The sequence below is a fragment of the Malus domestica genome, chromosome 08, assembly GCF_042453785.1.
Source record: "Malus domestica chromosome 08, GDT2T_hap1".
NCBI lineage: Eukaryota > Viridiplantae > Streptophyta > Magnoliopsida > Rosales > Rosaceae > Malus > Malus domestica.
The window spans coordinates 9,922,219-9,933,543 of NC_091668.1; the positions used below are offsets into that span (position 1 = coordinate 9,922,219).

The 11,325-nt window shown below is 32.9% G+C and overlaps 1 protein-coding gene across 1 annotated transcript; it reads left to right on the forward strand.

The window, feature by feature from the left end:
• Positions 1-3,157: 3,157 nt before the first annotated feature.
• LOC103441169 (L-gulonolactone oxidase 3) lies at positions 3,158-7,986 on the forward strand. The gene is made up of 3 exons (XM_008379870.4): positions 3,158-3,920; positions 4,318-4,573; positions 7,076-7,986. Exons 1-3 carry the CDS (start codon positions 3,237-3,239, stop codon positions 7,921-7,923), a joined length of 1,788 nt encoding a protein of 595 aa, XP_008378092.3. The 5' UTR covers positions 3,158-3,236; the 3' UTR covers positions 7,924-7,986.
• The last annotated feature ends 3,339 nt before the right edge of the window (positions 7,987-11,325 follow it).

Consider the following 11,325-nt stretch of genomic DNA (forward strand, 5'->3'; position numbering starts at 1 on the left):
TGAACTAAAATTTGAAATTCTAAATTAAACTTATGATTATATCTATTAAACACTTTATCAATATACATTAAGCTAATACACAAATTTTTATACTCTCCTTTCATATTATAATTTTTTGTTCTTATGCTTATTTTAATATATTTACTAAATTCATTAATTGTCATAACATAATTTGGAATACATCCTATGAACTTAAGTCTACTTCAGCTGTTGCTATTGCTGCTTGTTGGTGATTATCCCATTTATCATCATATATGTATACTAAAGTTTTTGTGCCTACTTGTGCTCTGATTAATCATGCTATTCCAATTAATATTGTTCCTATATGAATTTGACTAAAATGTGATTTTCTCAAATGAGTATCTGCTTCTTTACTAATTAAATTAAGTGTGACTACTTTATCAATACAGCTAACTTCATGTTGACTGATGCTACTTACAATTCTGCTTCTATTTTCAAATAAACTTAATTGATACAAATTATGTTTATTTTTTTGTATTCTCTCAAAACCGCTTCTAATAAATTCTTGCAATTCTTCTTCATTTGGATAAATATCTTAAGCTCTAACTACTTCTTTTCCTTTTCTCCTAAAAAGTTCCATGTGTTATCGATTTATCTTAGGTCTTCTAATATGATTATTTGTACTTAAGGTTAAATTTTCTAATTTTTCTAACAAAGATGGTGGAAGCGATGATGATGCTTTATGTAAAACTTGATTTATTTCTGCTATTTGTTCTTCAGCTTGATCTAATTTCTCAGCCAAACTTAAAACTAATTGAATAATTAAATTATTTTGCCTAATGGGAATATTACTACTGTTTACTTGTGTTGAAAAATCTGTTAAACCTACTGGTTCTTTATCTAGCTTACTAATTTCTTTCAAAGCTTGGATATATTTTCTGCTAGTTCTAGAATCGGTCATTAAACTAATAATTTATCTATTTTATTATGCTGCTTATCTACTTGTTCACTCAACTCCTTTTGTACTAATTGAATTTTTTGAACTTCTAATTTTAACTGCTCAACTATTTCTAATGATTTGAGTTCTACTTGCTTAGGCTTATTATCTATGAGGTCAACAAGCTTTTTTATCTCTCTTTTGCTAGGAAACCTTTGAATATTTTTATTATTATCTTCTAACTAAGATGTAATATAATCTAGATTTTGTCTAATTGTTTTTATGGATTTTTTTTCTGAAAATGCTCTAACAACTGGTTTAACAAATTATTATACTTATTATTTTCTAATTTTATATTTTCTGCTCCACTAATAATAAGATCTACAATATTATTGGCTTGTGGATTTTCTTCACTATGCAAAATATGATTATGCTTTCTCAATGGAAAATAACAAACTAAACTATTTTGGTCTAAGGTTATTTTTCTTTTTTGTGGTTCACTAATTTCTAAATTAAGATAATCTATCAAACTACAGTCTACCTTTATCTAAAGTTACTGCTAACTAGTTTCTTAGAAACTCTCTTTCTTCTCTCAAGGTCTCTAAAATTTGATCTGTTACTCTTTTTGGTTTTAAAACTTTATGCTGCACTTCTGTGTTGTTATATTTACGAATAAATGAATGATGTTCAAGATAACCAAGATAAAACTTCTGCTTCTTCAAGGTCATGCTAATTCTTTTGGATATATATGCTAATCTTCTCTTTATGCTAATTATAGTTGGGTGTCTGGGACAATAAATGCCTGGTGGTTGTGGTTGACAAGGTCTACAAGGACAATAATATATGTTGTTCATACAAAATAAACGAGTGTGATATTAGTTGTGTTAATGACTTCCGTCCTCAAGGTACTTTACTATTATAATTATACTATTAAAATGCTAAACTTAGCTCTGATACCAGATTTTACAAAGCAGCCCGGGTTAAATAGTCGGATGTCCATTATAACAACTAGACATAAAACCTTGCACATGGAATTCGACATGTTTCAGCATGACGGCCACTCACAATGCAGGTATAAGGCCTTAATGGCTGAACTCAGAGGTACGAAGAACTTAGAGTTACCCTGGTTAATGTCCAGTTATTTGTATGGCAATCATTCAACTATAATAGAGTGCTCGAACAAAGTATAATCATTAGTTTAACAGTTTAATAATATAACTAAAATAATGTTTCCCTATTTTGGACTAGAAGTCTAATTAAACAAACAAACTAAAAGGAAATAAAACTTACTTAAGACTTGGAGATTGCTTGAATATGTACACCTAAACTTTTATTGATATATAGAATGTTTACAAAGAGAAGTGTTTACAAAGATAATTGTTTACAAGAAAGTGTTTACAAGGAAGTGTTTACAAGGATGCTAAGAAGACTACGGATGCTTGAGAGTATGAAGATGGTGTGAGTATATGGTGAGAGTAGGGTATTCAGGTATTGAGATGTTGAGGTGTGTTTTTACAATGAATGGAACTCCTCTTATATAGACTGAGTGAGAGTACTTTGAAAAATTAAAATCTTTACAAATGTATGGTATGGACATCTCCTTGGTACTTGTCATCTTCTACTGTTGTTGAAATTGTCAGCATTGTTTCTGAAACATGGTCTGACTTATTTGTCTTTTTTCTGTTTTGCATGTGAACTTGCTTGTCTTGATAAATATGTGAGCTTACTGCATAGCTGTTTCCTGGAGCCCAATTTTTGCTTTTGCATGTGATATCTTTGAGATGCCTTTTTCATTGTCTTCTTTTCCATGCCCATTTTGAGTATTATTAAAAAATTTGTCCTGATGATTAAAAGGAAAGTTTTTGGGAGGTTTTGGTTAGTTTCCATTTATATTATCTTTGTGTTTTAATTTTTTTAATTTTATATTTTATTTGTCTACATTGCCGACCTCTGATACGTTAATAGAAAATCAGACGGTGTTATACGACAAAGGATTCAATTACCGACATCTGATGCTACATGGTCTAGCTCCAGAAAGATATTTTCTGTCCAAACTCCAGATAGATATGTTCTTTTGTATTAAATTAGATATGGGCAAAGATTTACAATATCCAACCAAAAAGGGCCATACCCAAGTTGGTATTCATAATACATTTATTTATTTAAGATTTACAAATCTTAGTGTACACTTCAAGTAATTAATTAATTCCATTAATTGGCTCATTGCCTTTAAAGCATTGCCTTCTTTCTTATCCCTTATCCACCCACTCCCTTTGAAACCTAAAAACCTACTTCAAACTTTGTACAAAAACCAGTCCTAAATTTAATTAGAATAATTATGCATAGCTTTTGGTGGCTCCTTGGAGTTCTTCACCATGTCATTTGGGTTGCAACCATGCTCATTACCAGCCAAGCCATGCCGCCACCGCCCCCGATTCAATGCGACGCATCAACCGGCTGCAACCTCTCCAACTCCTACGGGGTATGGGGTGACAGAACAGATTGCCATGCTCCATCCGCCGCACACCCACAAACGGAGGAAGACCTCCGCCTTGCTGTGGCTTTTGCAAGCAAAAACAAGATCAAGGTCAAAGTGGTGAGCAAATTTTCACATACCATACCAAAGTTGGCATGTCCTGACATGAGTTTTGGAGACGCAATGCTAATAAGCACGGCTAATGTCAATTCCACAATCGAAATCGACGCAGCGAATTTAGCTGTCACGGTGGATGCTGGTGTAGGGCTACGTCAGTTGATAGACAAAGTGGAGGAAGCTGGGCTGAGCTTGGTGGCTGCGCCGTATTGGGAGGGTGTGAGCATAGGAGGGCTTATAAGCACGGGGGTGCATGGAAGCTCGTGGTGGGGAAGAGGAGGAGCTGTGCATGATCATGTTATTGGTCTTAATCTTGTTGTTCCAGCAAATCAATCAGACGGGTATGCGAAAGTTCTCAGGTTAGATTCTAAGGATGAAATCTTCAAAGCTGCCAAAGTTTCATTGGGGTTGCTGGGTACCATCTCCAAGGTTGGTAATCTGTCTCCATTTTTTGAACTCATTGCCAATATTTTAGAGTCTTTAACTTGTTACACCAACTTTAGGTTACCAATTGACTTAACACTTGCTTATTTTTGGTGGAAAAGTAAGGCCCAAAGTGTGTAATACAGAAAACAAATGAAACGTTGTCATAAAGTTTAGAGCTTAAAAATTAATGTGATAAGTTGGCGTCTTGACTACTAATCATTAATAGTAGAAAAAACTTCAGGAAAACATATTCTTTTGTGAGAATAGAATGACAAGCCACGTAATCAGATGGCGTGTACTAAAGTTTTTCTCCATTGATAGCTTTGTACAGTTGGATAACTTTCTTATAATTAAGTAATTGAATTATTGAACAAAGATTTAATTAGAAATTGCCCAATAGGTGAAGTTGAGATTGGAGCCAGCATTCAAAAGGAGCATAGCCTATAACTTTACAGACGATGCTCAAATTGAGGACATATACATGGACCATGCAAAAAAATATGAGTTTGGAGACATAACATGGTATCCATCGAAGCATACAGCTGCATACAGATATGATAACAGACTTCCTTTAAACGCATCAGGCGATGGAACATATGATTTTTTAGGCTTCCAGTCCAATTCTGTTGTGGTCTCCAAGACTATAAGAGCAACAGGTGATGATGCCTGCAGGTTCTTTCAATCTAAATTAATTTCTCTTCTTTTGATGTTAGTAACTTAGTACGTATTACTTTCATAATTTTTTAGCATCGGGTGGCCAGTTTTCGTCAATTATTGTTTATATTCAATTTTAAATAAAAAAATTTATAATAATTTATGATCGTACGATATACGATGAGCAAATGCGGTTGAAGAATTTCTGGGATCCTCACAAAGAGGATCCAAAGAGGATCCTCATTCCATTACTTTTTCTGTTAGTTGTATATAGAAGAAAGAGAATATATCATCTTCGAATCTCTTTCACCAAGGTCATCGGATCAAGTGATCATGGGCCTTTCAAACTTCATCCAACGAAAAAAAATTATTATAGTTTTTAAGGAGTCAAAATAGGTGGGCCATTTGATAAAATTTAAAAGCCCGGATCACTTGATCCGGTCATCTTGGTGGAATTTAGAAGAAAAAGATTAATCATTTCGCATATGTGGGACCATTGCTAACAATAGATCTCACTTCCAACTCGAAGGTAAATCATAAGCAAACCAAATAAGTTTATCTGTCTTAATGTGAAATATTATTCTGATGAGAGGGATAGTGCGAAATAATATATACCCAATTGCATTTAAGTTTTTTTAAACCTATTTAGAGATGTAGGTACATACATTCATATATCATTTCTTTAATTTCAAGTCATGGGTTTCATATATCATTTAATTTTTTAAAACTTGATATATAAGTCCAAATTTTTTAGCCAATATTAAAAATAATCTAGTTTGTTAAAAAAAAAAGTCCAATCGATTAAGTATACAATTATTTTATAATCAATAATTATCTATTTAATGATAATTAAATTTCTTTTTTAATTATTTCTTCTCAATTATTTTTTTGTTATTTCTTGTTCTTGTCCTTGCTCTAAACCCTACTTATAGATTTTATTTTTAATTTTTATAATCAACCTATATTACAGGTTAATTGTATTCATCTACATATATGATAGATTAATGTGTCATGCTTGTAGGTATATTATGTTTTGTACACTTTAGTTAGGATTCATATCTCGCTTATAGGCAGGGCTAGCCTATACCCAGTGCGAGAGCATGGCGACCATCTGAGGCCCAAAAAAATTCGGGGCACCAAAATTATTAGGGTGGTATATTTATATAAGTTTTCATAAGATTATAAATTTATAAAATTTGGTTTGATGACAAAGAAATTTAACTAGAAGTGGTGGTTTTGTCATTTGAAAATAATGAAGAGGTCTTGGTTTCAAAACACCACCTGTGAGTATAAATTTATAAAATTTGGTTAAATGATCAAGAAGTTTAATTAGAGCAATGGTTTTGTTGTTTAAAATTAACGAGATTTCCTAAGTTCGAAATGCTATATGCGTATTTATTCTTTTTCAATTTTTACGAATATTTGTTTGGTTGTTAATTTATTTTTAGTTACTAGCTAGTAGCTATGTGGGTTGCTGTTTCTAAATATTCGTTTGAATTCAAGTCTAATCTTCTACAAGGAGTAATACGTAGACCAAATTTTTAGAGCAAATTTACAAATCATATGATGTGTCGTCAAAATGTTTAATTTAGTGCCCATTCATTACTTATACATATTAATTAAAGACTCGAAAACATCATTATTTTTTTAGTCTCATATTGACAAGGTTAGTAAATAAGAAAAAACACCTCACGATTTATACAAACACTTTAAAAGTTTAGATGGAAAACAAAACTCATCGTCTATCTACATGTAAGCTTGGAGTTTTTGGGTTTCCTTCTCTAGATACAAAATAAATTGGTCCTTTTGTATTTCTAAATTATTGAGTTTGAACTGCTCTTCTAAGTATAATTTTATTGATGTCTTACGTGTGAAAATAAATAATCTTCTTATATGAAGTTAGGGCATATTTTTTGGCATCGCGCTGGGCCTCAAAATTCTATGGACCGGCCTTGCTTATAGGTATAATATAAATTCATATATTTGTTACTTGAGTCAGGGTTGTATGTTTTCTAGATGATTTTGTGTTAGTATATTAGATTTTTATTAGAAAATATTAAGTAAGTTATTAAAACTAGGAAGATTTTAATTTTATCCTTAATATTTTTAAAAATATAAAATGAATATGAAAAAATAAAAATGAAGAAAAGATACTTGGACTTAATCTAAGAATTCTGTTGATTTTTGGACCCATATCTAAATGGCCCTATTTTAAATGATTGATATAATATAGTACCTCTCTAGTACGAAGTGCTAATGCATAATGCGTTTTCATGCATAGTACATGATCATTCATTACTCAAAATGTCATTAGACCATACGTGACTGACACTGTATACATCACACCTAACTGTTCATAACACACCTCTATTGAGCCCATGCTTTCAGAAAAGAGGTATATATAGTTGATAGTCAGTTAAAATGGTACAAATAGTTTAATTCATTACGTTATTATAGTATTCTAGACATAAAACTAAAAGAGGGTGTAAATTTGAAATGTGCAGAGAAAACAATGGACAGCGGACGAAGCTCGATTGGGAAATGCACACTAGCATCTACAGTTTTGGAGGCCAAGAAATTAGTAGCCAATGGTTTGAAAAATAACCTAATCTTCACTGGGTACCCAGTTGTAGGTCATCAGGGTAAAATGCAAACCTCAGGTTCATGTCTGTACTCGGCAGGCACAGACAAATCCTGTGCGTGGGACCCAAGAATCAACGGCCTCTTCTTCTACGAGACAACGGCAATATTTCCAGCATCAAAATTTGCAGACTTCATCCGAGACGTCAAAAAACTACGAGACCTTAAACCAGAAAACTTCTGTGGGGTGGATATTTACAATGGTTTTCTAATCAGATTCATTAGGGTTTCCGATGCGTATCTTGGTCAACAAGAAAACTCCGTGGTGGTTGACTTTAATTACTACAGAGCCGATGATGCTTCGACTCCAAGGTTCAATCAAGACGTGTGGGAAGAGGTGGAGCAACTGGCGTTTTTCAAGCATGGGGCAAAGCCACACTGGGCTAAAAACAGAAACGCAGCGTTTTTGGACGTGCAGAAAAAGTACCCTAATTTTAACAAGTTTTTGGGTGTGAAAAGACGGTTGGATCCTCAAAATATATTGTCGAGCGAATGGTCGGATGAGATCTTATCTGGGAAAGAAGGTGCAAAGCGTGACGGGTGTGCTTTGGAGGGTCTTTGTGTATGTTCTGAAGATCGGCATTGCAGCCCGGCGAAAGGGTATTTCTGTAAACCTGGACTTGTTTATAAGGAGGCTAGAGTTTGTAGGCACTCATCATCACCATCCACTGTGGGATCAGAGAGTTACCAAACTGATGCATTATTTGATTAATTATTTCTGAGTGTTAATAACAATTTAGTAAATAAATTCTACAAATATTGTTGATAATATGAATGATTGTGCATAGTAAATTTTCATACTTTTTCATTTACATTTCAGAGAAAAATAATTTAAATTTAAATTATAGAGAAAAAAACTGAATTTACTTTGTAACACCAAAGAAATTTTATAACTAATAATGAGCACTACAAGAGAAATATTTGAAAGATTTTTTTCTCCATTTGAACTCTTGAAGTGATTTTATAAAACTTTTAGTTGTCGGGATTTTTTTTCTTCTAATTTACTGGTGAAGTTTATGTGGAAACTAGATTTTAATCCTTAAATAAAATGAAGTTTAGAAAAATGTCTTATACAAGATTAAAAATTGATGTTAGTCCCTAGACTCTATTTAATGCCATTATATGTATTTAATATCTTTTTTTATTTATAATTTTATGATTTTCATAAATAAAATTTTAAGATTATATTATAAATTTTAATTCTCATTATGGTAAGTATCTTATATAAGAAAATATTTTCGTAGATATTTTTCGGTAACTTATACTTTTGCATATTGTCTTATGCACCACTAATTCATTGTAATATTATTTAGGTACGAAGATTTTGGTACACTAGTTTAATATAATATGTTTAGGTATCAACAGTTCAGTACACTAGTTTAGTATAATATATTTAGGTACGAACATTTCGGTATACTAGCTTAGTATAATATATTTAGGCACGGATATTTCGGTATACTAATTTAGTATCATATATTTAGGTACGGAATTTTTGGTACACTTATGTTTTTGCATATTTTCTTATGTGCCACTAATTTAGGTACTACAATATACTTAATTACGGACATTTTGGTGCACTAATTTAGTATAATAAATTATGATATGAATGTTTAGGTACACTAATTAGAAGAAGTTAAATAAAATTAAGGAATTAAAATGTGTATAATAATAAATTTAAAATTTAATGTAATGACATTAAATAAGATATCTACTAAATATTAAAACAAAAATATAATATAAATTTAAATTAAATACAACTAAAATCAATATCCAATCTAACACCATATTTTTATGAAATTTTAATCTTCTTCAAGTTCAAAAACAAAATCAAAATTAGGGGTGGGCAAACGGGTATAGGAACCGCGGGTAGGGGCAGGTAATTCAGGTTCGGGGCGGGTCCAAAATTTCTAAACATAAAACGGGGCGGGGCAGTTCGGGTATACGAAATTAGCGGGGTAGAGCAGATCTAAAATAGGAGGGAACATGCCCCCGGCCCGGCCCGTTTCTAGCATGGAATAATAGACCTCGATCTCTCCTTCTAAGTCGCTCCCACCGTCTGCTGCCATCATCATAAGGTATTATGTTTTAGGGATTTAGGATTGAAAATTAAATTAGGTTTTCTAGATTTAGGGATTTTGTTGGATTCTTGAACCTTGACCTCTGTTATGTTCCAATTTCAAATCTTTTATTGAATTGAATTTGAATCGACTGAGTTTGAAATTTTTGTTGAATTAAAATTCCCTCTGATTCGAGCACGACAAAACAGGGCAACAAGAACGACAACAAAGATGATTAATATGTGTTGTCGTATACTGATACACTGCTGGACCTCGAGCTTCCCTACGGCAACAAAAAACAGAAGCTTTCGAAGGGAAAAATGGTCAGCCTCTGCTTAGAGTTTCTGAACGTTGGCACCGACACGACTTCCACCGAACTGCAGTGGATCATGGCCAACGTAGTCAAGTGCCCACAAGTTTAGGAGAAGCTGTTTGCATAGATTAAATGGGTTATAAGAGAAACGGAAGAGAAGGTGCAGAAGGAGGTCCTGCATAAGCTGCCATATCTGAAAGTTGTGATCTTAGAGGGGCTGAGGTGCCACCCACCGGGGACATGGTGAAACACTCGTTGCAGTGCTAAAAAAAATAAAAAGAGTTGAACCTGCCCAGAATCGGCCCATTTGAAACTGGTCGGATTAGGTCTGGTTTCAAAACTCAAAATCTCTACTTGGTCTAGCCCGTCCCTTTACTGTTTTAAACGAGTAAAGTTCGGTTCCTCTAAAATTGGGCCCGACCCGACCCGTGCCCAGCCCTAATCAAAATTCTGCAGAACTCACTTTACGTTGCAGAGCTCACTTCCATTTCCATGTGACAGAGCAACCTTTTGTCTCCATTTGTAATTGGTGTCCAATGAAGCTGCTTCATCTAGCCCACTAATTAATAAGGAACTCATGAAATAGGACCTGGGATAGATGTTGACAAAAGTAAAAGGGATATTAGTAGGTGTGGCGCCTTTAGATGTAAGACGTTTCGACTTCTTTGTAATCGGTGGCTAATGAGGCTGTGCCACCTGGTGCACTATTAATAAATAATGAGTAACTTCATGACAAAATTTTGAAAATTAAAGGATGTGAAAGTTGATGATTGATTTGTTACTTAAGCATTGATAAATGTACTCATTCCAATTGGTGACACATCATTTAGTTTACAAATTTTATCTTCTTAACATTACCTTTTAGAAGGTGGTATATATGTCGAAAAAAAAAATTTAAAATTAGGAGCTTTTTTTTTTAAATTTTTTTTATGTGTTTAAACCATTATTTTTAAATAAAAATTCACTATAAATTTATAATATCTCTAAAAAAATCATAAAGTATTACAAACTCGTGATCATTTAAATTTTTATCTCACATCATCTAATTTTTTAAGATGCTAAACTTAATTAAAATAATAAACTCAAATTTCTAATATAAGTATAATTTTTTTAAAGTGTAAATGGACACTTATTTATATGATATATAATAAATTTACTTAAATTCGCTTAGGCCAACCTAAAATTAAAATTTCCGTTAGTTTCTCCATTAAGTTCCTTTTTCTTTTTCAATAAGAGGGAATTCACTTCAGGGGTTTGTCAATTCTAGAATGCCATAAAGTATTACTAGCTGCAAAGCCAGGTGGACAACCTTTGTTTGAGGGTATTCTGTGGCTACTTCTAACTAGAAAGGTACTGGTGTTGGTACTGGTGATAGCTTCGGTGTTGATGGTGACAACAGCTTCGACACCCTTGATGCTCCATTTGGATAGACCAAATCTGGCTTTGGCCTGGATGATCCATTGGAAGGAAAGGATAGGGATGATGATGACGGGGATGACTTCGCCAAGAGGGCCTGATTATAATTTTTAGATTTCAGGGGCAAATTTAGTTTGCTTCTCTGGTAATGCTACAAGTAGATTGTTTTCTATTTATGTTACGACCATATAATCTTCCTTTCCCCATCTCTTAGAACTATGTTATTTCATTTTATGTCATATTTTCCTGTCACAAACATGCACCTTTCTGTGCGCTTTGTTAATAAGGCCATTGATGCTCTGCCTCTTACATCACATTCAATGATGTA